This window comes from Parambassis ranga, chromosome 14 (assembly GCF_900634625.1).
Source record: "Parambassis ranga chromosome 14, fParRan2.1, whole genome shotgun sequence".
Classification (NCBI taxonomy): Eukaryota; Metazoa; Chordata; class Actinopteri; family Ambassidae; genus Parambassis; species Parambassis ranga.
This window is the reverse complement of record NC_041034.1, coordinates 9,996,783-10,024,633: the sequence shown is the minus strand read 5'-3', so window position 1 is coordinate 10,024,633 and position 27,851 is coordinate 9,996,783. Positions and strand designations below refer to the sequence as shown.

General features: G+C 40.9%; 2 protein-coding genes across 10 annotated transcripts; one reads left to right on the top strand and one right to left on the bottom strand.

Annotated features, from left to right (window-relative positions):
- Positions 1-774: 774 nt before the first annotated feature.
- LOC114446741 (solute carrier family 46 member 3) lies at positions 775-5,909 on the bottom strand. The gene is made up of 6 exons (XM_028422550.1): positions 5,826-5,909; positions 5,204-5,417; positions 3,373-4,240; positions 2,716-2,799; positions 2,357-2,513; positions 775-1,674 (listed from the first exon to the last, which is right to left on the bottom strand). Exons 2-6 carry the CDS (start codon positions 5,393-5,395, stop codon positions 1,566-1,568), a joined length of 1,410 nt encoding a protein of 469 aa, XP_028278351.1. The 5' UTR covers positions 5,396-5,417; positions 5,826-5,909; the 3' UTR covers positions 775-1,565.
- A 319-nt stretch (positions 5,910-6,228) lies between these two features.
- On the top strand, positions 6,229-26,927 carry synj1 (synaptojanin 1). 9 transcript variants are annotated; one of them, XM_028422504.1, is made up of 32 exons: positions 6,229-6,301; positions 7,235-7,391; positions 7,633-7,719; positions 8,082-8,349; positions 8,471-8,696; positions 8,963-9,046; positions 9,393-9,470; positions 11,481-11,542; positions 12,700-12,796; positions 13,261-13,436; positions 13,531-13,612; positions 13,718-13,870; positions 15,105-15,270; positions 16,072-16,263; positions 16,412-16,496; positions 16,672-16,812; positions 16,893-17,085; positions 17,163-17,321; positions 17,452-17,608; positions 17,821-17,947; positions 18,102-18,314; positions 18,401-18,479; positions 18,596-18,761; positions 18,852-19,031; positions 19,156-19,191; positions 19,424-19,552; positions 21,001-21,042; positions 21,516-21,568; positions 21,654-21,843; positions 21,956-22,293; positions 22,543-22,566; positions 23,368-23,491. In XM_028422504.1, exons 2-31 carry the CDS (start codon positions 7,268-7,270, stop codon positions 22,561-22,563), a joined length of 4,104 nt encoding a protein of 1,367 aa, XP_028278305.1. In that variant the 5' UTR covers positions 6,229-6,301; positions 7,235-7,267; the 3' UTR covers positions 22,564-22,566; positions 23,368-23,491. The 9 variants fall into 9 exon arrangements, with proteins under 9 accessions (XP_028278305.1, XP_028278299.1, XP_028278298.1 ...); XM_028422498.1 differs by lacking the exon at positions 22,543-22,566 and having other exon boundaries at positions 15,114-15,270; positions 23,368-26,927; XM_028422497.1 differs by lacking the exon at positions 22,543-22,566 and having other exon boundaries at positions 23,368-26,927.
- Positions 26,928-27,851: the final 924 nt, after the last annotated feature.

Sequence of the window (27,851 nt, the reverse complement as noted above, 5' to 3'; positions counted from 1 at the left end):
AGAGTCACATGAGGGAATTATATTACCTCTCCACTATCTCGTTCATCTTTTGTGGTGGCCCACATTGGTTACACACTTCTTTGTTTCCACCCTAACCCACTGGTCCAGAAACCAAGCAGCCGTGCAGTCTGATGGGGTTTTCTGATGTCCATTTATCATCCAGAAGACACACAATTTGCATGCTTATACATTTCCCATTGAATTCCACTTTTCTCCCATCAGAATTTAATCAAACTTTGTATTAATTGCGCTTTTTTGAACATATTTTCTGATCAAATGCCACTTTTCTTGCACTGGGGACCATGACATTATGTGGAGACAGCCCTTAGCTGGTTATCAGATCATTCAATTAAACCATGGCCGCACTGACAGCTTAATAAAGTTTGTTATAGTCGAATGTTCAGCTGCCAATAGTCCCTTTGTGGACAACAGGGAAGCTACAGAAACGTTCTGCTGTATCTTTATAATCAGGATGTCTCAACATAGACAAATATGAAAGGAATGTATACAGAGTTAAAGTGAGTTTCCTTATTTAAAAGACCACATTAAAGAAAATATGTATCCTTACTGAGGGAGGGTATGCACATAAGTATAAACCAACAGTGACACCTAGTGGTCACCATGTAAAAGACAGCACCACCAGGTCTAGAGTTTACTGCCACTGTATGCTGTAGGAACTGCTCTACAATAGCTAAATGTATAATTAGTGAGTCAGCTCTTCTTTAAATTAAGAGCCTCTCTGCATAAACTCTTAATTGTTGCAAAGAAAAATGCCACAATTTTATCGATGTTTAATAAAACAACACATACATCTTCCTTTGTTTTATGGGAGACTTGTCAGTTATAATAAAATGAAAGGTTAATCACTTCTTCACAAAAAGCATTGCATATATTCAAAGTTAGGAAAACCACCAAATATGGCCTTTTTTCAAAAAACAAAACAAAACAAAAACCCATCCTTCTCCCTCTGGGTTTACCCCATGATAAATTTTTGTGTATTCACAGTGGATTTATTAATTTATTTATTGTGGTTTTAATACACCACATAAGCAATGTGCGTTTGAAAGACAGAAAAGGCAGAAAAACAAGGCTACTGGCACACAGCACATACGATCCACTCAATGAAATGTCTATTTAAAGTGATTGTGGCACTCATTGTTAAGACACAAAAGACATCTGTAACACACACATCAGGCCAGTCTGAGAATGCACACACATTACTTTTACCTGAAGACCTGTAAAAGTGTGGAGCGTCTAAAGTACCTGGGAGCAGTCAATAACTTTCCTAGTAGTTCTGTTTTGGATAATTAGAAATGTTAAGTAACAATCTTGCACAAGCACGCTTTGTGACTGTGACTAGGACTAAATGTGTAACTTGTAGCTCAGGAAATTAACATCTCCATCATCCCTCATATATCACTGGTTTATCTTCAACATAAACAAGTACTGCATTTAAAAAATATATATTATTCCCTTATGAAACTGCACACAAAACTCACTGAGGTACTTATAGGAGAAGCGTCATGAAATGAAAGTGCTGGTGAGGTTTTGGTAGTCCATTTGGCTCAGTTTAGAAGAGGAGTATTGTCATTTACATCTTCAACATCCTCTGAGCAGAGAGCCTCTGGCCTTTTGTACTCTTTGGCAACATCCACTCCAATTACACCCACCACCCTGAAAAGCAGTGAAATAGATATAGGAGAGGGTCAGAATCACCTGGCTCATACACTTAACACAGGCCAACACAGTACATGATGTTGCTCAGTTACAGAAACCACGTCTTTGTTATTCTGTAACTACCCACTCTGTAATGTAAGAAGCAGGGCATGTGACAGAGGAGGACTCACTCAAGGAGTCTTGTGTTTCACGCTACACCTCCCATACTGACTAAGCAGTGCTATTTTGCCAAGTGTAAAAAAATAACTAACGTAAGAACACAATGTGCACAGGATGCAAACATTTTTATAGCTTTTACTTCATTTTAATGACACAGCATGAATGTTTAATGATAAACTGGTCATGTGCACCTGATAGATATTTCTATTTTTATCAGTGCGCAGTTGGAGAAAAAAGAGGAACAAGGACTTCTTGTTTCCTGAGAAACTATAAAAAGTGACTAGGCAGGATGTAAAAGTTTGCAGTTTGTAGTTGTTTGTGGTGCGCAGTTCTACACCTGAAGCCAACATGCAACATGCTTTTACATAACATAGAGAAAAATAATGAGGGTGCGACACGGTGGTAGATTTTTATGGCACTGTAAAATAAATGGGATTGGGATCATACCTGAAGATGCATAAGGAATTGGGTTTGTATGGTTTATGCTTTAAACATGCAACTTGTATGGTAAGTGACTTACCCCAGGACAGATAAAGGGATGACACAAAGTCCTGCTGACAACAGGAAGACAAAGCCAGGGAACCATGCCACAGTAGCAGCATAAATACTGTTGAAGACTGCAGACGATACATTATTATTTAAACTCTCCAGAAAGGAAAGGCAGGCAAACAGGGCTCCTGCAACAACGACAACAAAAACACAGAGGAGAACATTTCTTTTTAGAATGAAATGGTTTCATTTCACCATTACACTTTGCTAAAAGGAACAGAAACTTGAAGTGCGTTACTTTCAAGTGAACCCTCTCCACTGGACTTTGACTCTACAAACATTCACTTAGACATGGTTCTACAGTTCATGTAAAGCCCTCAACCCACTCACCTTGCTCAGACTTCGAAGTGATCTTTGACATCATGGAGCGCAGAACAGGGAATGGCATTATAGACAGAAGCATTGGTACCTTCACTGTAACAAACAAATAACAGGAGATTAAAAAATATATTACACCTCATATCAGCAGGTATGATACATCCAGATCAAATTAATATGTCAGTTGTTTCTGTTCATTAAAATCTGTCTTCTAATTTAGATAGTCCTTATGAGATACCTAAAATAAACAAAGCAGTGATAATATAGCCCAATCATTATATATTTTATGATAAGCCTAAGTAACAATCTAATAAAAGATGCTATAAAACTACTATCTGCTTTTCTACACTTTGTAAAACTATTGTTAAAGGCAGTAACTCTGTGAATCAGCAACTACCCAATATTGATTTCTGATGGTTATTCTCAGTTATGTAATATATTTTATGTACCCTTTATATATATGAGGTAGGCCTTGCTTGCTGTAATTGGTTTACAGCACTCTGCAGTAAATTAAGACTTCTACATTGTTCAATAGCATGTAATGTGAACATGCAATTTAGAAATGCTCAAACTGCATATGAGATTTCTTAGCCTGTCCAACCATCAGTATGAAACCAATAGCACATAAACATTTGCTCACAGTTGTGGGTTTTTTGTTTTTCATCTCACCTAGAAACATCATTAAAGTCGTCTTAGCAAACGCCACCAGGACCATGCCTGAAATGACAGACAGGATTCCAAACAGGACAATGAGCAGCTGTGGCACACCGCAGTATGTGAACGCTGACACTCCCACAAAACTGGCCAGGAACACTGTGGTGGACAGTGCTGAGCCATAGCCAATCAGAATCTCAGTCCAACACAGTGGCTTATTCAGCTCATATAATGTCATCAAGGAGATTCCTCCCACATAGGCAAAAGAGAAGCTGGTAAAAATGAGTATCAAGAGGGCAAGCACTGTTTTAAACCTGAAGCTGGCCCCTGCAAAAATGTTGTAAACCCCACAGACCATGTGTTTTATGGCTGAGCGTTGACGAGACCCATCTGTAGGAACCTTCTTCACAGTCTCTTCCAGAATGAAAATTGCATAGAGTAGAGTCATACACTGACACAGTGCAGAGGTTAGGAATGGCCAGTTAAAGCCTGTAGCTCTAAGGAAGTAGCCCGTTGATAGTGAAGCCACACCGGATAACAAGCCAATCATCATATCCAGTCCGGCCATGCGCAGCGTCTTCTGATGTCCATCCTCACACAAGTCTGCTATATAGGCAAAACAGCCCCCCAGGAATGTGCCCAAACCACCAAAGAGAGAACTGAGAAGTGAGGAGCCAATGAGCAAGTAAATGTTGAGCTCAAAGTAGGACACAGTCAGGAAGCTTAAGGTGTAGATCAATGTGCCGATCAAAGGCATGATGATGGTGATTTTGCGTCCTCCCCGATCACTATAGGCCACCAGCATAAGAGTGACTACTAAAGATGGGATTATGGTGACGAGTTCTGTGTAAAGGGAGAAAAGAGAGGCCTGCTTCTGAACATCCTGAAAATAGACAGAGACAGAGAGCATGGATTAAACAGAGAGTGAAACACAAAAATAGGAACCAAAACATTTCGTGTGAGATTTTCTTTGTCGGGCCTAATAGGAAGTAAGCTCCTTACAGGAGAGCAGGTGAGGGGGAGTTATTTTCGACAAAAACAAGTTTTGCAGTTAGTGTGTTTATCTCACTACTCTGTTGTACTTCTATCTTCTTCTATGAGAACATCCCTGTTAATGCCTATGGCCCTGCTTTAATGTATTACAGATCGTAAACTACTGTATGTTATTCAAAATGAAGAGGGATTATTTTTCTGTCCAGTTCAGAATAGTGAACTTTCACAGTTGTTGCACCTTGTTGTGCAGTAGCTACATGATATGTGTTGCAAAAACCAGTCTTTAAAGGTTGATTAGGTTCTGCTGTGTCAGGACAGAAATGCTAACACAGACATGGATGGTTACTCAGCACAATATAATTGAGTATCTATACAGTCTTGTCAGTATTGTTTTTTTAAGCCAGAGGCTGTGTTCACAGGCCTGTCTGTTTTTTTCATAATTACACAGAAACCACTGAATAACAGAAACATGAGTTACATTTTTTCAAGAATAAATCTAATAATAAAATATAAATTATACACGAAAAGAAGAAATTCTGCTTGAACAGTACAGTGCAAAGGTTGTAAGCACTTGTTTTTTGTTCATTATGCAATGACACATTATTTCAGATTAGGTTTGTTTACTGGACTCTGAATGAAGTACATTGATGAAACTATCTACATCATTTGTTTGTGAAAAAGATCCTCACTTTATTTTTAGACCCCAGACCTTTTGCACAGTACATTCATTCTTCTTTGCTAAATTTTACGGAAAGGGAAATACTTTCCCCTGCCCCAAATAATGATAAAAGAAAAGACGCATCTGACCTTGATTAACTAATGTTCTAATTACATCCAGTGATTAAAGACTAACCTCAAAATAGTTTGAGTGGCTGCTGCTACTGTTCACTGCACATCTGGAGGTGTTGTCAGAGATGGGATATGTGGTGTTCGTCAGCTGCTGCCATAGTCTTCGGTACAAATACTGCTGCACAAGCGGATAGATGAGAAAACTGGAAAAGGCATACAGAGCCACCACAGGCTCCACAAGGTACAGACCCTTCATTTTTGACAGGCTGGAGAATTCACTGAAAAGGAAAGACACATTTAGAGATACAGACTCAATCCATTTGTGTGATAATACAACATATGACACGAAAACACATCAGTTCTTCTATAAAACATTGAACATTGCAAATATCAATCAGCTTGTTGTACCCTTCAGTTTTGTCTCCAGAGTTGACAGATATCAATCAGAATGAGGAATTACAGAGGGTCTTCGTGGATTCTACTGTTTTAATCTTACAGTCTGCACAACATTATTGAACCAACACGATCTTATTGACACAACGCGATTCTGTTCCTGACAGTATGCTACATGATGAGCTAGGTCAGGACAACAATTAGATAACAAACCGGAATGCAAACAAAACAGACTGAACCTTTCGGCATATTTTGTCAAAGCTGTTAGCAAGAGAATAAAGTGTAGCCCTTACCTGTTTAAACAGTTGTGCTGATCATGTTCTTGTCAAGGTCTTCTTCACGGTGTGGATGTCTAGGTTTGTTTTTGTGACTGCAATGTAGGAGGGCATTATAAAACTCGGTGAGCCCGCCTCACCTCTTTTATGATTGGACGACAGTGTTAATGCGCTGCTTTTATTCGAGGGGAGCTTCTGTCAATCATGAGTAAAAGTGGACGAAAACATTTTGTGAGTTTTGTTTTTTGCATCGGTGAAATAATTGTAAAATATTGGTAGGGGTCTGAAATCTCAAGTGTAACGTATGTTATGTTTAGACTGCAAAATAATTTATTTACGTATTCGGTTATGTTGTATAAAGACCTAGGCTGTTTTTTGTATGTATTACGGTAACGGGAAGTAGGCGTGCTTTGCGTCGGAATGTACCACTTTGCAAACACACCGGGAAAAGGATTTTGTTGTGACAGCGGTATAACAACCCGGCGGGGGAGACGGTAAGATAGCATTCGTTGTCCTTCCCCTTTGTAATTTAGATATTATCGACACTTTTTACGCTTTTGAAGAAACTTAAATGTCTGTAAATGCTTATGTGTTTTGCGCGGTTGGGTCGCTCAAATGTGTATAAGGCAGTATTCAACCCGGACGTGCAGGTAGTGCCATCAAAATATTGAAGGCTAGCGAATCATAGCTGCCCCTGTGTTTAATCCAGCTAACTTAGCTAACCTTACCCACTAGCACTACAAAGGTGAAAGGCTGCAAGAAGCTTTTGCTTTATACTGGTATCTCTGTCGATTTCTTCGTTGGTCTCCTTTACCACAAATTATAGCATTTAAGCTAGCTGGCGGGTAAGCGTTAGCGCTAGCAGTGCCTTTCTGCAGTTGCATTATGAAGTCGTGACTGTCCGTGTCAGGATGGATGATATATCAGTTCCCTGGCCTAACTGGCAACAAACGTTAGCGATCGCAGCGCTTCCGCTGCTTATGATCTCCAGTAAAATCATCTGTACTTTAAATTAAGGTTAATATTTTCATAGGTGCGCGTGCGTTATCTTTGATCTAGCAGTAGATGTTAAGGATTCAGATTTCGCAATGCAAATCTTCCCTTCGTTCCGGGATCACGCAATGCATTGCCTAATTATTTGAAAAATTTCCAACAATTATTCAATTATTTAGGAAAAAAGGAAGCCTGTAAATCGTTTTATCCCGAGGTCAGTCATCTACAAATATATGTAGTATAACGCCCCAGTCAAGGCGTTACAGATGTAATAACTGTTTGACCCAGAAATCCTAAAAAGCAAGTGTTTTATGGTCAGATTTACGGCCATCTCTCCATCAGTGAAAACACAGGATTTCTAGTTGTAGCCATCCATTTGCAATGTGTTGTAGCTCTTACTTGATCAACTCCCCTTAAATGTGTTTGCCTTCCAGGTCATACCATAGGTTTTTCATCTTGGATCAAGAATGGCCTTCAGCAAGGGATATCGCATTTACCATAAGCTGGATCCTCCACCTTACAGTGTCATAGTGGAAACTAGGACCCGGGAGGAATGCCTCATGTTTGAATCAGGAGCTGTTGCTGTTCTGTGTAAGGCATCTTCTTTAATTACTCTCAAATAAGATATGATTTAGACTTTAGCACCACATAAGGATGCTGTAAAGGCATTGTAACCTGATTGCAACTGTAAGATATGTATCCGTGCATGTCCAGTGCTGGAAGTGATTCTGAGCAATAATTGATTCTCAGGCTACATTTAACTTCGACTGTAAATAAGAGTTTCATAGGTATTCTGATATTCACCTAACATTCAGTCACATTTGTCTTCTAGCTGCAGCAGAAAAGGATGCCATTAAAAATACATACTCGAAGATTGTTGATGCCTATGGAATTCTGGGCGTCCTCCGCTTAAACCTAGGTAAGAAAACAAAAGTATATATTGTGTTTATTGTGCCTAAACTACGCCCAAGCCAGGTATTGACCCCTAGGTTCAAGTGTGACTGGAAAGGCCTTCTAGGTTGTGGCTCTGTCACTGCATACTCATAAGCTGCTTTCTTCTGTCCTCTATATGACCTTGGGATCTCTTGTTATCACAACAAGGAAAATGCTGTGCTAAAGATTAAAGCTCAGTCTCATAGATGGATAAGATTTGACTGTCAGGTGATATTATTTTTCTTTTATGTGTGAGTTGACACCAAGGTTTAATTAGCCATTTGGCCTGTCCTTAAATCTGTAAGGTTTTATGTCTTTTCTCAATGCTTTCTAATGTTTTTCTCACAGGTGATTCCATGCTCCACAGCCTTGTAGTTGTCACAGGATGCAGCTCTGTGGGCAAGGTGCAGGATTCCGAGGTTTTCAGGGTTACACAGACAGACTTTATATCCCTGAAAAATGATCCTGGAGATGAAGACCGGATTGCTGAGGTGCGAAAGGTCCTAAACTCAGGACACTTCTACTTTGCCTGGTCCTCCACTGGTATTAGCATGGACTTGAGTCTGAATGCACGCCGCAGGATCCTAGAGGACACTACAGATAACCGCTTCTTTTGGTAAAATCATTAGATCATTATTTTTGTATTAATTGCTTCCAAATGTATGGTATGTTAAATTTGATTTCAGATTAAGAACTAACTTTTCTTTATTGTTCTGTTTGTCTTTATGAATCAACAGGAACCAATCTTTGCACCTGCACCTAAAACATTATGGAGTAAACTGTGATGACTGGCTGCTGAGGCTGATGTGCGGCAGTGTAGAAATCAGGACCATCTACGCAGGGCATAAGCAGGCCAAGGCCTGCATCTTCTCCCGTCTCAGCTCTGAGCGAGCTGGGACACGATTCAATGTCCGAGGAACAAATGATGATGGACAAGTGGCCAACTTTGTGGAGACTGAACAGGTGAACTTTAAACACAGGTTCTTCTTGTTTACCAGGACTCATTCGTGTCTGTATTTTTAGTGATGAGTCAGCATTTTGTCAGGATACACATATATGTAATTATATAAGCGTACTTAGGAAGAGCTGATTGTAAAAATGAACTTGCCTGATCTGTTCTCTTTTTATAGTTCCTTTTTTAGAGCAGACATTTATTGGAGGGTTGGGACCTGTTTTTTTGTCACATTACAAAATAATGTATAATAATGTTTTCTTCTTCTTTTGAACAGGTTATATTCCTGGATGACAAGGTCTCATCCTTCATACAGATTCGTGGGTCCATTCCTCTTTTCTGGGAACAGCCAGGAATCCAGGTAATGAAAGCAAAGTCCATTTTACACAGCCGGCTTTGAAATGTGCATGTGAGATTTTCATAAATGAATTGTTAATTATATGAAAATCAGAAAATAGTGTTGATGTTTGTGTAGAAGTCCTAACCATTTCATTAATGCTGCTGTTATAATCAAGCCTCCCTCATTATCAGTGTGTGTCAATGCTGATCTCTTAAGAAGCCTTTAAGGAGCTTTTGCAACACAAGAGAAAAACTTTTAACAGATTATAGTTGGGATGTCTTCCTGCTAAGACAGTCTGAAGGGAATAAGAAATCATTACAGTGGATGTCTGTATTGTAGTTTTAACATATTCTGTTGCTGTGTTCAGAAAAAGTCCATTAAGGGTGTTTTGTTGCACCTGAATGAGAATCGGCACCCTAATGGACTGGATGAGAACCCCCACCTGGTATCACCTTTTTGTTTTTTGGGGGGCTGCGCTTGGTGCTGGTGTTTTCTATCCTGCAGGCAGGTGCTCCTCTGTGCAATGCCAAAAGCCATGGGTAAATACAACCTCTAATCCAGGAAATACCATGTTATATTTAAGCAGGAAGTAGGAACACCTATTTATTATACACCACAATTAAATCACTGGGTTTCTTCTTTCTGTGTCCTGGCATTGCACAGACAGGTGAATCACACGGTGGGGGAGGTTAATGATAGTAATAGTGGTTGGTAAAGGGCATTTTTCTGTTTTCCTCAGCTCCCAGACTTCTTTGGTCAGGTGAGAGCCTGGTCTGAAAACATCCCTCAACCACTTCCTTTTTTCATACTTTTTGCAATTCATTCCCAGGGTCACTGGATAGGTGTTAATTTGTAATATGGCAAACTGAGCTTTTAGAAAAGAGGCCCAAGGGAAGCACAGACCATATTAGTCGCCTATTCAGTCCAGAATATCTTTGATTTGTCCAAAACACAAGGTAGTGGACTTGAGGTTGTTTTCAGACAGAATTCTAGTTCTCCTGCTTCAAGTTCTGTTTTAGCTCTTTGTCCTTTCTGCTAGTTGTGGCTTGTAGGCTCTCCTCCCCAAACTCTTTACTACATTCCCTAAGCATGATATGTAATTTTGGTTTTGTCCAAAAGAAGAGTTTTATTTTTGTTTTTGCCCGGTTAGTGTACATTAGAAGTAGTTGTAAATTTGTATCTCAGTTCATAATGGTGCCATAGAGTCATCATGTAATCTAGCTGGGAATTATGTGATTAAAGGTAGGTCGGCCTGCTCTTAGAGGAATAGTTCTGTCAGTTGTGGTGAAGTCAGAATAGTCATTATTTATATGATTGTTGAGTTAAAAAGCATCCAACTAGTTGTTAGTGTAAATAATGATTAAGGCTAATCTCATAGGCAGCTTGTGACTATTCATTGGATTCGAGGAAATCTTTCTGAACAACTGCAATTAAACATACAATCCATACATTTAGTAAAAACCTGTTCCTTTAGGACAATGCTAGCAAGCAGTATAAACTTTTAACCTTTATATTTTCTGTGGCCTGCAAACGTTTTAACTACTATACTGATCAGATCAAGGTTAAAATTTGAATTGATCAACTACAATGCAGGTACAATTTGTCAATAACCACCGGTTGAGATCAAGTTAAACATTAGGAGGTTTTGGTCTCAGCTAAACAGCTGTAATCTGAGTGGTTTCAAATACCATCTCAGGAAGTTATTAAATATGCATAGCCTAGACCTGTGCTACAGTAGAGGGGAAAAAAGGGAGTGACAAATGGCAGCGGCATCATGGAGCAAAATGTTAAGCCTGTTCACACACGTCATATACACAAACATACAGATAGACACAAAGCATATATTGGACAAGGCAGCAATGCCTTCTCATCCTTCACCTGAAATAATGACCAGTAGGAGAGTTAGTGGTGGTCACAGATATAACAGAAAAGAATTGAAAAGCAAGTGGAGGCATGAGGTGTCATTAGGGAATGTCCATAGGCCGAGGTGAAATAATTAGGGCTTACTACAGCGCTGATTGAGCAGATGTGTGTGCAGCAGCCACAGTGCCAGTGTCCAGGTATACTTCTGTCTAGTCATGCTTGCTGTTTTTAATGCTGCGGTGCCTCTGACTTGATTCAGCCTGTTACCAGCAGAATCTCAAACTTGGAACCTATATAGGAGTTTTAAGTAGAGAGCAAATTAACATGGAAAAAATGTGTTAATCTATGAGAAGGTGTTGGAGAGATGACGGGCAGCTGCTCAGTGTCTTTGTGTAAACATATCTCCATGTACTGCCCCCCTGCCACTGTGTTGTCCAGTGCCATTCTTTTTTTCAAATGTTGACTACAACTCCTCTCCTGAATCCATCTCCATCATCAGGTTTTCTGGCCATGTGCAACAGACTGTGTTTGCGCAGCTTTCTCTATTTTTGATCTTTACCAAAAAAGGACACTATGACTTGTGTCTCTGCAGGTTGGCTCTCATCGTGTCAAACTCTCAAGAGGATTTGAGGCAAATGCGCCAGCATTTGAAAGGTAATTAAAGTGTTGTGTGTGAACACATGTGTGTATGTGTGCAGAGCAGTTTCCAGCTGCTTTGTCTTGCCTCCAACAGATTACTAGTCCTCTGAACAGAAGAGACACCATAATACCATGTCTCCTGCACTGCCTGTCTGAGCTACAGTAGAATAAAGCTCTCCAGATTTACAAAGGGGAGGCGATTATTGCTAATTGAAGGGTGTCCTCAGAGGCTGAAACATTAAAAAATGGAAAAATAAAGACACATTTGTAGCGCTTGATTAGCTTGTCAGTGACAGCCTGTAGTTTATATTAATTACAGGCATTTTTTTGTATAATTTATGGTTAGCAAATATCTATTCACCATTGTCACACAATTGTGTGCTCTCATTAGTTATAGCCTTTCAAATTATTTTCTGAAAATAGTAAAAATGGCTATACTGGAACTATGAGGTGGATTTTTGATCTGTTATTGTAGCTAGCAGCGAATTGTGAATATGACATATTTGTCGTTATTGTTCCCGGTCTGCAGAGACATTACAGATCCAGTGTCTGAACAGTACATCGCCCTTTAGAGCCGTTGGCTGAAGGACACTTGAGCCAGATATATGGCCACTGGGTCCTAAACCCAGCAAAGATGATCACCCTAATCACTGTGCCACACCTTGATAGTGTCAGCTCCAACCTTATCAAACCTCAGCAGCCACCCTGACACTCACAAAGTAGCCATGCTGTTTACTTAGTTCAAGAAAATATATTGGTGGGAAGTGAGCAAGTTGTTTATTTGATTTCCAGACATCTCGGCTCAGTATTGGTATCATATTATATTATGAATATATAAAGAGAGGAATATCAGACTTCACACCACTGGTATTGTGAAAAATTAGTCATTTTGCCTACTGTGCTTCTAGTTTTTCTTGTCTGTTCAGATCAGATTTGATGAGTCATCCCAGGCCGTGTTTGGTGTTTGCTGTAAAATTAAAGCATATCTCTCTTGGCATCTCTTGGTTAATACAAGGCCAAACAAACACAACACCTTGTCGTAAACACTTTGCAGTTTGTTTCCCATATCTGTATCTCTCTCTCTGCTGTTTTTCAGTCCATAAATATTGTTGATATTAAAGTTATTTTGATACCTATGAGGTGCTCATTACATGACGATGTATATTTTCCAGACACTTCACTGCTCTGCGGAGGTTGTACGGTAAGCAGGTGATCATCAACCTGCTCGGAAGTAAGGAAGGGGAACACATGCTTAGCAAAGCATTTCAGGTAAGACCATTCTTACAGATGTGCATTGTAAAATATTCATCAGATGCTTTTCACAGACTGACAGCTGAAAAACACTGACAGCAAGTGATGTGTGTCATAACAAATTCTTTCTGTTTTCACATTGTAAACCCACACAATAATGTCAGTAAGGAATTCTTTCAAGTGGGTGGATGCTGCAGCTCCAGGCAGCATGTGTTACATTCCTTCTGTAATTGTTCTAGCAGAAGCGTCAGTAAACAAAGCAGTATTGTTGTTGATCTATGCACTATGAAGGTATAAAACCATCACAGCACTACCAACAGACACCTAAGCACATAACCCCATACCTTGTTTTAAATTAGAAATACAGCCTACTTTGCTTTGCATGGTAGGAGCATGTAACATACCTTGTATGCACAACCCTTTTGAGTTGAATTGAGTTAGAATTTCTGAATATAAGTCGTGTTCCTATCTGTCACTGTCAGAGTCACCTGAAGGCCTCGGAGCATTCAACAGCAGTGAAAATGGTGAACTTTGACTACCATCAAAATGTAAAAGGTGGAAAGGCAGACAAGCTCCACAGTGTCCTCAAACCTTACCTCAGCAAATTCATGGAAGAATGTGGGTTCTTCTACTACTCTGGAGAAACCGGCATTGCAAGGTGAGAAATAAATGCAAGAAAACATGCTATTGCTTAAAATGCACAGAAAGTGCATTAGGCCCAAGCCAAACATCATTTTATTCTGTCTTTCTAGGACTCAGGGAGGGACCGTCAGGACCAACTGTCTGGACTGTTTGGATAGAACCAACAGTGTTCAAGCCTTTTTTGCTCTTGAGGTAGGAGCCTGACAGCATGCATAGTGACCTTGTCTCCTCCTGTCAAGGTCTATAGTCTTTACAGATGATGCTTTTAGTCTAATCCCCTCTTCCACCTACCCTTAGATGCTACCTAAGCAGCTGGAAGAAATGGGTCTGACAGAAAAACCCCAGCTAGTAGCCAGGTTCCAGGAGGTATTTAGGACCATGTGGTCTGTCAATGGCGACTCCATCAGCAAGATCTACGCTGGCACGGGTGCTTTGGATGGCAAGGCAAAGGTACAAAATGTCGACAATAAATACACAAATCACAATTTAACCATTTCTACAAGTTGTATTGCACAGCAGGTCATGAGAGGTGTGTTCAATGTGGGTTTTTGTTTGATTTGGCCAGTCCAAAAGGTTATGTATGCCATAGCACTGCCTTGTGTAAAGACCCAATTGCTGTAACTCTCTTCTGTGAAGAATAATAGATTTAATTCAGAAATTAATCAAACCTCTTGATCACAAACATTCCCTATTTTTTGTTTGTTCTCATCAAAAAAACTATAACATCAATATTCACTTATTGTTTGATCTTAAAAAATATAAAGAGTGGCTTTAATTAGATAATCTTGATACACAATAGTTTAATTACAGATATTTCATTACGTGAAGTTATAAAAGGGAGACAATATTAACAAATAAAATGGAACAGATGCTGTGACTGAGGTCTAAAGCCATGTGCTTCATGTTTATAAAACTGGGCTTAAATAGTAACTAATATTACGCCATCAATGTAACTTTTTAAGGAAAATATCATCATACCTTTTTTGCATTGTGCAGTGAGAGACTTATGCATGGACAGTAGATCCTCTCTGTGTGTAGAACTGTGTGCTTCTGTTTCTTAACTCTTGTGTGCTGTCTCTTTCGGCTGTCCTCTGGACCTATCTACCCATGTGGTAAGTTAACAAGACAACCGACTCAAACCTAGGTCTATTTCTGGTGCATTATTGATTTCAGTGTCTGTGGGTTAAATGAAAATAATGTGATGGACGATGGGATTGCTGGGACTTCTTAGGTTCTTTCTCTTTTTTTAAAACTTGGTTTTATTTTCTTTGGGGTATCCCTCTGTTAAATATTGTGTTGAAGGCTCCACAGAGATCGCACTTGTTATCTAAAAATATCTGCTTGAAAAGAACACAAAGACACTTGTTAAGTGATCATTTTTTATCATTTGTAATTCAAAATGTCTACATCAAGGAAAATCTGTTTTCTTTCTTGGAACTTGTTATAATCAGTCCACTAAGTGTGTCCTGAAATCAAACTTTGCAGCTAAACAATCACTGAAATTTGGAGATTGTCCTTGGTCAAGCAGTTTTGATGCTTTTGTCAGTTCAGAAAATTCTCTGTGACCTCTGTGAAGTATTTCTTCTTTTATTTTATCTGTTGCTGGATTTGAAAGTACAGATTTTTTTCACACCAAGTGAGAGTACAATTAGCATTTAATTGTTTGTCATGTTGCTTGTTGTAGGCTGGTAAGCTTAAAGATGGCGCTCGCTCTGTGACACGGACCATCCAAAACAACTTCTTTGACAGTTCCAAGCAGGAGGCTATAGACATCTTAAGGCTGGGCTCCACACTCAACAGTGATTTGGCAGACAAAGCGCGGGCCTTGCTCACCACTTCCAGTCTTTATGGTAATTCTTTACAGCATCACACAGGCCACACTTGTGTGAAGGTTTTTTAAGAATGCATATTACATATATTACAAAATGTTCATTCTGCTTTATCAGGGGGGAATTCTGTGAATGTTTTGATACGTTCTGAATTGTGTTTGTAGTAGCCCTGATTGCCAGAAGCTGCTTTGCATAACACAAGGGTTTGTCTGTCCTGTGTCAAGTGGGGAGAGTAATCTCAATGTATCAGCTCTCTGTCCCAGTTAGATTAATACTGACTGCTCTGCAAGCATTATCTGTTACAGCACTGGTTTACTCACACTCCTCTCCCTTCTCTCCTCCTGCTTCTTGCACACAATCTTAGTCACTGAGCCTGTCTTACAATCAGGTATAGTAACTGACAGACTGTCACTAGTGGATGGATCTTTTCATCCCCTGTCACATAGTTGTCCTATCATCTGTATTTGCTGCTCATGCACTGTTTATTTATTTACAATCCAGTGTTGGTAGTGGTTTAATCAACTGTCTGTTGTGTCATCATATCATCAGGATAATTCAAATTTCAGATTAAAAACTTAAGTGATTTTACAGACAGTAATGAACCATTACCAAAGGTTTTAGCAGCTGTTTTGATTTGTACCCTTTTTCCCATACCCCATGTTTTATAGTGTTGTTGTGGAGTTCCTTTCTTGTGTTTGGTTTTGTTGGTTCTGATTAATTTTTCCTCATTTTTGTTTAGTGTCCCTTTACATCACCCTTCATAGAGACACACATGCATAACCATTTTGTACCCTAAACTTATTACTCTCCTCCTTTCTGAAGCTTCCCCAAGAGTGTTACTGGGAATGTGTCAGAACTACTATAAATACACACGGCCCAAGCAGATTCGAGTGTGTGTCGGCACCTGGAATGTCAATGGGGGCAAACAATTTCGCAGCATTGCTTTCCGCAACCAGACACTCAATGATTGGCTGTTGGATGCTCCAAAGAAGGCAGGGCATCCTGAATTTCAGGGTATGTTGGTATTTAACTGCAATCACTTTAGTTAAATATGATTTTCCTTAGAAAATCTGATGGAATAAAAATCTCAGATCAGTAAACTACCCACAAGCATTTACTGTCTAGATTGATTTGACACTTTATGTTGGAACTTTCTTTACAGACAGTAAAGCCAACCCGATAGATATCTTTGCAATCGGGTTTGAGGAAATGGTTGAACTGAATGCTGGCAACATTGTCAGTGCAAGGTATGTGTGAAACCTGAGATTACTTGCTTTTGTCTAACAAAAGTATTTATAGCCAAGACATTTCACCTTCTTTCTGTGCTGCTAACAGCCCACTATTTTAAAGTTTGAAAGTGACCCACTCATTTTTTTCCAACTCTTGTTTCTGCACTATAAAATATTTCTGTTCTTCTTTCAGCACTACTAACCAAAAACTGTGGGCAGCTGAGCTTCAAAAAAACATCTCAAGGGACCATAAGTATGTGCTGCTTGCTTCAGAGCAGCTGGTAGGAGTATGTCTGTTCGTTTTCATCCGCCCACAGCACGCACCTTTCATCAGGTATGCGCTGCACAGATTCTCATTAGCAGCTTTTGAGTTATTGGTGTGTATGGTCATCTTGTCATTTTAATATGTTTCAGGGATGTGGCTGTAGATACGGTAAAAACTGGAATGGGTGGCGCTACAGGTAATAAAGGAGGCGTGGCCATCCGCCTGCTGTTCCACACCACCAGCATCTGCTTTGTCTGCTCTCACTTTGCTGCTGGCCAGTCACAGGTCAAGGAGAGGAACGATGACTACAATGAGATCACACGCAGACTCAGCTTCCCCATGGTAATAACCATAACTCATAAATCAGTATGCCTTCTTGCCCAGGACACATGAATTACAACATCTATCTTGTCCTCCAGGGTCGCCTGCTGTACTCACATGATTACGTGTTCTGGTGTGGAGACTTCAACTATCGCATCAGCCTGCCCAATGAGGAGGTCAAAGAGCTCATCAAACAGCAGAACTGGGATGCCTTGACAGCTGGGGACCAGTTGTTCGACCAGAAGAATGCTGGTTTGGTAAGACCTACTGCACTATCCACACATAGAGATTGTCCAGGTACCTTGATAAAGGATTGATATTTTATGTCTCAAAAAGCCCTATAGTAAACGTTTGCAGTGGTAATTTTTGTCAAAATGTGTTCTACAGGTCTTCCAAAATTTTATTGAGGGAAAGTTAGATTTTGCCCCCACCTATAAGTATGACCTCTTCTCAGAAGATTATGACACCAGTGAGAAGTGTCGTACACCAGCATGGACTGACCGCATACTTTGGAAGAGGAGGAAGTGGAACTTTGACAAAATAGGTTAGATTCACAGCCTTAAAGATCCTTTTCCCCCTAATCTCTCACTTCTTAACTTAAAACATATGCACAACTTTTAACAATGTTGCTGCTTCACTGTCTGCATTTTTTGTGTTTTTTAATGAGTAAGTAAGTATGACAACTTAAAAATCCTTTGATTGATCCTTTGCAGAGGAGTACTGAGCCAATGCCTTGTATTTGTGTATGTTCTACAGCTGAGGAGATGAATGTAGTTGGGGCAGCTTCTAGATCTGGGGAAAATGAGGATGACCCAGAGTATCCCTGGAGCCCTGGCACCTTAAAGTACTATGGAAGGGCTGAGCTGAAGACATCTGACCATAGGTAACTACAATATATCTGCAAAATTCGAGTAATTAAATTATATTTATTACAAAATAAATTTGGTATCAAGTCAAACCAACTTACTACTCTGATTGTGTAAAACCTGTATACAGTGTGTCATTGTCCTCAAGGTCACCTGTAACCCTGTTTCTAGGCCTGTGGTAGCAATAATGGATGTAGACATCCTGGAGGTCGACCCAGAGGCCAGACACCAGGTCTACAAAGATGTCATTGCCCTGCAGGGTCCACCAGATGGCACCATCCTAGTGTCACTCTGCACTTCTGGTCCTGATGACTACTTTGATGATGCACTCATAGATGAGCTGCTTGACAAGTTTGCTCATTTTGGAGAGGTCATCCTCATCAGGTGAATATGACGGATTAAGACTAAAAAACAGTGTGTATGTCCTTTAGAATTTCAGTGTACATTGATGTGTGCTCTCATTTATGCAGGTTTGTTGAGGAGAAGATGTGGGTGACTTTCCTGGAAGGCTATTCTGCTCTTGCTGCTCTTTCTCTCAGTGCTTCCACTGTAAGACATCACTGATTATATGAGTTATACGTAATGACTGTTTACCATGCTACAATTGAATTACTGTGCTACAATTAAATCTGTATCTCTTGTATGTCTCTTGGTTTACATCGTAGGTCCTCGGCAAGGTGATTGACATCCGTCTGAAAAGTCCAGGCTGGATCAAGAGTCTGGAGGAAGAGATGAGTGTGGAGAGGATCTGTGGAAGCATTCCCACATCAGCCAGCTCCACCCTGCTAGCAGAGGACACAGACATGGGGGATGACGATTACGATATGGAAGGTGAGGAGGAAAGATAGATGTATTTGTTTTCTATATGGATATATGGGAGAGTTTACATGCATGAACTTTCTTTTTCTTCTCATGTACTAGGTGATGTGGATGAGGAGGTGGAGGAGATCCTTCCACAGCACCTGCAGCCTGGAGCAGGCTCAGGCCCAGGATCGTCCCCCCTCCCTTCTCCCCGCAGTAGTCCCTGTCCCTCCCCCACCCATGGAGAACCTGCTGCCCCCAGCAGGCCTAGTCGAGGGGCACCTTACCGACCAACGCAAGGTAAGTACAGTGCAGTGTATTGCACGGGTATAATTATGTTGTAAAATTACCCTTGTGTCATCTGCTTGATCTGCTTGTGGAATCTAAACTGTAATCTTGTTTTGTTTATAATGTGTGGAAGCAGATTTAAGTCCATCGTTACAGAGGAGAGAAATTCCAGGTAATGGGATGTGTGATGATGTAGTTTTTGAGACGTATTTTGTAGTGAGATATTAAATTGGGTGCAGTGTTAGCTTCCTCTTTTCTTTGAACAAATATTTCTCTGCAAGGAACAACCATGGGCCGGAACAGTCCCAGACTTGTTCAATCAGTTTGTTTTGTTAAAGAAAATAAGCTGTTCATATGTTGTGGGCTGTAACAGTACTGTAAAAAGTTCTTCTTTTTCTTTCCAGGGCCTCCTGTTGACTTCCAGCCTGGTGCACCTACAACTCAAGGCGTGGAGCCTAGGCGGCCACCACCCCCTCGACCCCACGCCCCTCCAGCCAGACCCGCACCCCCTCAACGCCCACCACCACCTTCAGGTAAAGTACCATCTTAAGCCTTTGGCATAAACGTATTTAAAATCCTATTTTTATTATAGTAGTCATATAACCTTAGCTAGAGTAAATACATTCCTGAATTGGAAGTGCAGAATGAAATAGATATTTTAGGCAGAAGTTAACATTTTCACCTTTATCTCACTGCTTCAATCCTTGAAGGAGGCATGAGCCCTCTCCCTGTTAGAAAGGACTCTGCAGGTAATGTGATTACTGTGCTTATGTGCTTACATTGCTGAAGCATTGGATGTAGTGACTGCCAGTTTCCATCTGAGCTACACAGAAAAGCATGTAGAGCTCATGCTAATTTAGCCCCCAGCCAGTATTACATTATGATGACTATTAACAGTCTACTGGAGTATTTTCGACCATGCCTCATTGTCTCTCACCTTTTCACAGTATTGACTGCCATCAAAACCTATTGTATTTATTAAGTAATATCTGCTTTGGAATGTGGCACTATGCACATGGTTGTATTGTACCTAAACCATTTGGTAGGAAAGAATAATGCAGTATTCAGTGAAACATCAGGATGACAAAAACACCCTGTACTTACACACACCTGTACTTACGCAGATGTGTTGAGTTTTGTAGATATAGGTGCTGTTATTTAAATTAGTGTGGGAGTTGAAGTCACTTATTTTAACACCAAACATTGGAATAATTTTGAATGTGTTCTATTCATGTTTCTGCTGTTATTTATTTTGAAAATACTTTTTTCCCTTTTTGGCTTTAAGACTGTGGCGAATGTCCCAGTCCACTGCTTACTAGGAGAGGCAGTGAAGGTAAATAGCCAGGAGTTGTGTTTTTAGTGTCCTCTTCTCCTTGTAGTCTTACATTCAGTCATCAATGTAACTGATGCTTTTTTTGACATTGATGGTTAACTGTTGATGAGTTCAAAGCTTAGCTGTGGGTCATTTCAGTCTTGTGTGTGTTTGGTACCCTGTTGTGAAAAATAGTATATAATAGTTTTTTTAAAATGTCTAATTAGCAGGAAATGACATAATCTAAGGTATATTCTGTGTGCTGTTTTTAAACATGTATGGAAAAAGTGAATACCACTGCCTCATTCCAGTTCCAGTCTCTATTCTTTAATTAGATTAATGACAGTGAATATTGAATAGAACTGAAGTGGATTTGGTTTTATTGGTTTTCTCATCACTGAAAAGAAAATTGCTTTGGTCCAGATTTCAGATGGTCTTTGGGCCAGCTCAACCAGTCTTTTTTTTGTGATTAATGGGGAAATCTTCCTTAGGCAGGTAGATATTCAGACTATGAATTTCAGGCTTCACTGACCTGCTGCTGCATTTCACGCATATGCTTTCCCTAGTCATTGTTGTAAAATGTTGTCACGAGGAACACCTGCTTCCTGGGTGTAGTATTGTATTATGTATTTAACAGTGATGTGGTTTGGTTTCCTTTGTGCTGCAAAGGACCAAAAAGTCCCGCTCTTCCTCGGCCCGATGCTACTGCAGGTGAGTGCCACAGAGCACATCCTTGAAGACAGTGGATTGATAGCCAGTATGTAGTATTTTATTTTTCTATAAAGGCTATCTTTGTGTGTAGTCTCCTTATATTTGTTATGGGGACTATAAACCTTTTATACTATATGTGTGAACGCCCTGACACAAAATATGCCTGTCCTGGGGTGGAGGATTGGATTTCACTTGACTTCATTCATGTGATCTTTTTTGTGTATGGTCAGCTGAATCCAGTGTCTTTATAAGGATGTATGTCATTGTATGTCACTGTGAATGCACAGTGAAGTATGAAGTATATACAGAAGCAGACATGTACGCAGCATGGAAAATTGTTCATGCGCTCTTAGAGGAGCTGAGCAAGGCAATAATGAAATTAGAGGAGTATGCTTGCAGTTTGGGGGCACAGTCCACATGATTATAAAATAGTGTCAACTTTGTCTTACATGTGTTTGTCTTAATCTTTTCAGGTCGAGGCCAGACGGCCATAGGGGCCCCTGGACCTGGAGGTAGTTCCAGACCAGTAAGTACACAACTGATAATTTAGAACAAAATCAAGTGATGTTATTAAAATATTTTTTGAATTTATTGATTTCTATTTACTCTAGAATATACCCCCTCGGGCTGGAGTGATCAGTATGCCCCCTCAGTCTCGTCCACCACCTCCTTCTCATCCTGGAGCACCCAGGCCTATCCCAGAAGTGCATCCTGGGGCCCCTCGTCCCATCCCAGACACCCACCCTGGAGCCCCACGACCTGTGCCCAGTGCCCAAGCAAAGCCGGCTGACCTTCCTCAGGGTAACAGAATATTGGAAAAGGGCTCTTGATGAAATGGATTTTAAAACTGAGGGTGAATGGATAGGCTACACAAATACAGAATTTAGGGCTTAAATGTGTTCTGTTTACTCAGGTCCTCCACCCTCCGTACCACCTCCTGGAGGAGCCCCTCCAGTGAAACCTCAAGTTATGTCACCCATGCAGGAACCCATGCAGCCTCAACCAGCTGCCCCTTCAACTCAGTCTCAACTCCCACCACCAATGCAGCCCACACTTCCGACTCCTCTCCTGCCACAGCAAGCTGCTGCTCCTAAACCGGCAACTTCCTCTGCTGCTGAAGCTGCAGCACCTGCTGCCCCCCCTGCTGGACCTCAGCAGGGTTTAGCCTCTCCTAAACCCCCACCACGTTCCCGCTCCTCTCATGCTCTGCCACCGGATGCTGCCAAGTCTGAGACTGCCCCAGCTTCACAGGTTGGTGCAAACTTCCTTTTCATTAAATGGTTTGATTTTCTGGAAGACAACAAACAGTACTAACACATTATTACTGAGTATAGCTGTTTATTCTGTATATCAGATGATTATACAAAATAACAGTAGGAGACTGATAATGTAACTACAGAGAAGATTCTTTTTCTGCGTCTGTCTCACATTAGATGACTTGAGCTCTTTGTGTCATTCTTCCTGCTTTTGTCTCTGATGCATTTGTCTCTTTCTCACAAGCTGGAGAAGCCCTCAGGGTGACAGGTACTTAATATTAAACCACCTTTTCGTCTCATCCTCCATAGCACAACAGTTCTCCGCTCTGATGTAATTACCTATCATACATTGCAGCCAGTAACATCCTTCTGTTTTAGTTTTATTCACTTTTTTTTTACATCACATTATTTTAACCTTAATGTTTTTATTACTGCAAGGCCCTGAACTTTCAGTGTATGTTAGGTGGAGCATTATTTGTTTTCATTTCTTTTTGTCAGTCAACATATGAAACCATAAATGATAAGAGAACAAATGGAAGAAAATGTGATACCATTTCTCCTCATTTGTCCTTTCATATGGGCTCACTGTGATATTGTGAGCACATATGCAATGACCTCATAATTTGATTTTACATTTTGTTAAACTGGTGTTATTTCATTTGTTTGTATTAGAATTGTATGTGGCCTGTGACATTGATGACCAGAAGTAATTTGTGTAGTAAAATAAACATAAATCATGTCTGTAAGTGTTTCCAGTATGCTAGATTAAAGGTACCCTGTGGATGAATGTGTATGCAAGACACACAAAATAACTTCAATTACAACTAATACAGCTGGATAACTAGGATATGTTTAATGGGCAGCTAGTGATTGTACATAAAGGGCAGAGAGAACATGACAACTGTAAACATAATATACATGATAAAAGCTCCAAAGGGTATCTTTAACTTGAAAACACATTGTCTGTTGCTTAGTTATAACTAATAATATATATAATTCATTAATATTAGCCCATTGTTTTTATGTTGTGACAGCTGATTGGCATTTTCTATGTTTTGTCCCTCCATAGACTAATGGACTGAATGGAATCCAAAGAGAAGCACAATGGAAGCCCGACCCCTTTGACACACTTACATCTGACTTCCTGTCATCCTCCTCATCTTCCTGGCACACCACCCAGTCTTTGACTAGAGGCTCCTCCCTTCGTACTCCACCCCCTGTACCACCACCACTATTTTCCTCTGCTACTCTCCCTTTATCCTTCTCCCACCAGTCCTCTGCCCTGTCAGACCTGCAGGCATTCGAGTCATCCTCCTCTTCGTCACTCTCCACCCCATCACCATTTGCATCCTCCCTGCTCCCGCCTCCTCCTGTCCCGTCTCGTAGTCGCTCTCAGGAGACACTGCGAGCCTCGCCCGGTCCCTTCCCAGCTGACCCACTTCCTGCTCGGCCCAGCAGCACCAATCCCTTCACAGGTCCACTGGCGCAGCAGCATCAGCAGCAGCAGCGTTCACTTACCCCAGACTTCAGCGTCCAACCCCCAGCTCCAAGTGCAAGCCTTCACAGAACCTTGTCTGCTCTTACACAACCACTCATCCCCACCCCTGCAGCACCTAACTCCCAGATCCAAAGGACCACATCCCTGTTTGGGCCATCATCTAGTCTTAATCCTACCCCTGCTACTGTGCTTCCTCTTGCCTCCAATCCACCTCATGCCTCTGTTTTACCCCTGGCTCCAACATCCTCCATTCCACCTGCAATGGCATCTCATCAACAACCTCCTCCAGGAGGGAAACCATCACAGCAGTGGGTCACATTCGATGATGATTTAGATTTTCCACCTAACAACAAAACACCACAAAACCCTGTCTTTCCTTCAAGTTCTTTGGCATCCCAGACTCAGCCTTCCAGCTCTGTGTTTGACTCAGAACCTGAGTGGCTATCCTCTGCCCCTGCACTGTTCCCAACCCTTCCTCCTCCCATCCCAGCTAGAACTGTAACCAGTAACCCAAAACACCCACAGGCACCAGGTGACAACTGCTTCTTCCCCAGGGAGCCAACAGAAAGATAGGATCACTCTTCATGTGCAAGGGGCTCATCCAGATATGTATAGATCAATTATAAATGTGTATATGTGTGTGTGTGTATGTACAAAAGAGACAGTATTTAAGAAGAATAGATAACCCCCTTCTGAAACACAGGAAAGGATTTATATATCTGGAGCAGTAAATGTGTGAGCCTAAATGCGTGTACTCACTTCACAACAGATTTTTGCTTGTTCCCTGATATATTAACACTTATTTTAATATGAATCGTTCTGATGTTTATTTTTATTTATGGCAGCAAACATGTGCCTGTGTCTTCAGTATATTGTCACATAAAGTATATCTATACACACAAATAGTGTGTAGTCACCTGTGCAATATCAAGGCAATGTCTTTGCGCCCATGCAGCACACTGCATTGCGTGCGAAATATCATCTGTTGCAGTGGCTTTATCTCAGCTGACACACTGCAGTTCATATCAGCCATTCTCACTGATCTGTTCATTAGAGTGGAACTCTCAGAGAAGGTGTTAATCCTCTCTTAGGTTGGAAGGCTATGCACTGCAGGCTTTACATTTGCGCCCCAGGTTTGCTATTGCTTTGTGATGCAAGTTTCTTTTTCAGTCTTGAGATGCAAATTTAAAAGTTACGTGCTGTTTTTCATGAATGTACTTTATTTAGCACTGGACCTCGTCATCGCCTCCTTGGTGATGCCACAGTGTGAAACAGAACAGCTCATGTCAGGGTCAGCCAAGCAGTCCAGCGATGGAGGACTGATGCTTTGTAATATTATCTTATCCATTTGATGGCATTCTTTTTTTTCTCCATTCAGCTTTGTCTGTTACACTTTGCTAAAGATATTTTGTAGCTCTATATTAAAACCTATACATAAGGATTATGTATAAATGTATGTTTTCAGTATGGAAACTACTAACTTGGTTAGTGTGAGGATGCGTGTTCGCCATGTCAGTGGTTTGCACAAAGTAATTTATATGCACTGACATGCTGTATGTGCTCTCCTGGTTGTGTTCTTGTTGATGGCAGAGAGCCTGCAGACTGAACAGATGGGAGGGAGAGGGTGTTAATCATGTTATCCCCTCTGTAGTGTTTGTATTTTTCTTGATTTATCCAAAGCATCAAACCATACTATTGTAAATTCAGAGAATGTGGTGTGTGTGTGTGTGTGTGTGTGTGTGTGTGTGTGTGTGTGTGTGTGTGTGTGTGTGTGTGTGTGTGTGTGTGTGTGTGTGTGTGTGTGTGTGTGTGTGTGTGTGTGTACTGTTACTAAAGGTTGATGTGATTTGGGTCTGTTGACATGGCAGTAAACACCTGCTATCCATACCAATAATAGGAGGGCACATTTTTTTCTTATCATTTCTAGTAACATTTACTCTAAATAATCTATTATTGTTCCTGTGATGAGAAGTGATGTGTTGTGTTTAAGGTGCTTATTGTCTGTTTGTATTGTATCTCTGTTTGGATATGAGTGCGCATATGGAGTTCAGGACTTTTCCATTTTCCAAGTATAAGCAGTGAACAGCCACTATATTCACTTACTCACAGCTATAACTGTGTATTCAAGCTCGAGCCTGCTAGCAGCTCTAGGAAGACATTACTGCACTGTAAGGACTGTTTTTGTCAATGCACCCTCCACATAAATTACTCACTACAACTGAATATACAGTATAGACTGAACTACACAGTATGCTCAGACCCAAATGCATCACCAGATAACACTTCCAAAATGCTGTGTTGTGTGCTTCTCAGGAACAGTGCAGCCCACATTCCAGACAGTAGTGTGATTTGAGTGTCACCTGTGATAGCTATCCCATTGATGTTTTCACCAGTCAAGGGTGTTTGTGACTGAGCCTTGCAGATATCTGGACCTTTATTGAGGTGCGTATGTGGTGGCGTGTCAGTATTTTGTCTTGTACTTCCCTCTTTCACTGCTGTTGGTCAGCATTAATGTTGACAATTATGACAAAGCAATAGATTTGGATCAGTGAGGATACCACCCTCCTTCTGACAGGAACACCTGTTCAAACATATTTCCCCCCTAACTTTCAGACATTAATATCATTGATTAAAATATCTGAAAAACATTTTGAAAGTTTACAGAGGTTAAAATATCAGACTTAAGAAGGTACCAGCTTATGCTTCTGTGCTCTTGTTTAAACACATGTAAAATAAGCAAAAATAATCACTACATGGAAAGCAGTAGCTATCTATGTAAGCAAGTGTATCAGCTGCCTTTGCTTACATGTCAGTGTCATCTCTGAAATGCATTTGTTGTGTTATCCAAATGTGTGCAGTAGATACTGTATCAACAGTAGGTAACTAGCCAGCGCTTTGTGTCATGTCACAATTCAAAAAGAGATTTTATAGGAAACAAATTGCTCCTTTTGTGAGGTCAGTGTCTCTTTTTATGGCTATAACCCATAGTAAATACAAGTGTGTGTTGTGGAACATATTCTGTATGTATTAAAGTGAAAAACATGAAGCTGTAATTCATGTTAATATCAGCGTTCCATATTTTAAGTGCACAGCAGATGGCACATTTATGTATGAAGCAGTTTATGTTGTATGTATGCAAAAAATAAATGTACGTTGACATGACGTGTTTGTGAGTTTTTTGAATTAAACCCTGTTTTAGTTGATTGTAAGTTAAAAAAAAATAAGCTCTTATTCAATAACTGAACGTGAAAGGCATGTCTTCTCATTGTACACAAGAGTATTACCACTGCCATTAGAGGGCAGTATTACCATTTGGATTACTCTAACCTCCCATGAAAAGATCCATAAAAGAGTAGAAGTATATCTCTGCTTCAGGGAGTTCTCCAAATAATTATACTGAACATCTGTCCTAACAACGTATCTAAAGTGTTGACATGACAATAAGAAAGCAGTTCAGATGTAAATTAAGATCACAAGGTAATGCTGAGCAGAGCCACGAACATCCATGATGTCAGGGGATGACTATATTTAACATAGGAGACAAAAAAAAACAATTTCATCCCTCCGGGTCCGACTGAAGACCAGCGTAGACGGCGACGTGGACCCACCGAGATCCGGACTGAAGACCAGCGATGACGACGAGGTGGACCCACCAGGGTTGGGGTGGAAGCTCGGGAGTGGTGGTCCCCCAAGATGGGGCAGGAGGTCGGTGGAGACGAGGAGGTGGACCCAGTGTCCGGGCAGGAAACCAGAGCTGAGGACCCTCCGGGGTCCGGACAGGATTCCAGAGCTGAGGACCCTCCGGGGTCCGGACAGGAAACCAGAGCTGAGGACCCTCCGGGGTCCGAACTGAAGACCAGCGAAGATGGCGAGGTGGACTCACCGGGATCCGGACTGAAGACCAGCAAGGACGGCGAGGTGGACCCACCAGGGTTAGGGTGGAAGTTCGGGAGCGGTGATCCACCAAAGACGGGGCAGGAGCTGAGGACCCTCCGGGGTCCAGGCAGGAAACCAGAGGAGAGGACGGACCACTGGCGGCAGGACTGGAGACCAGA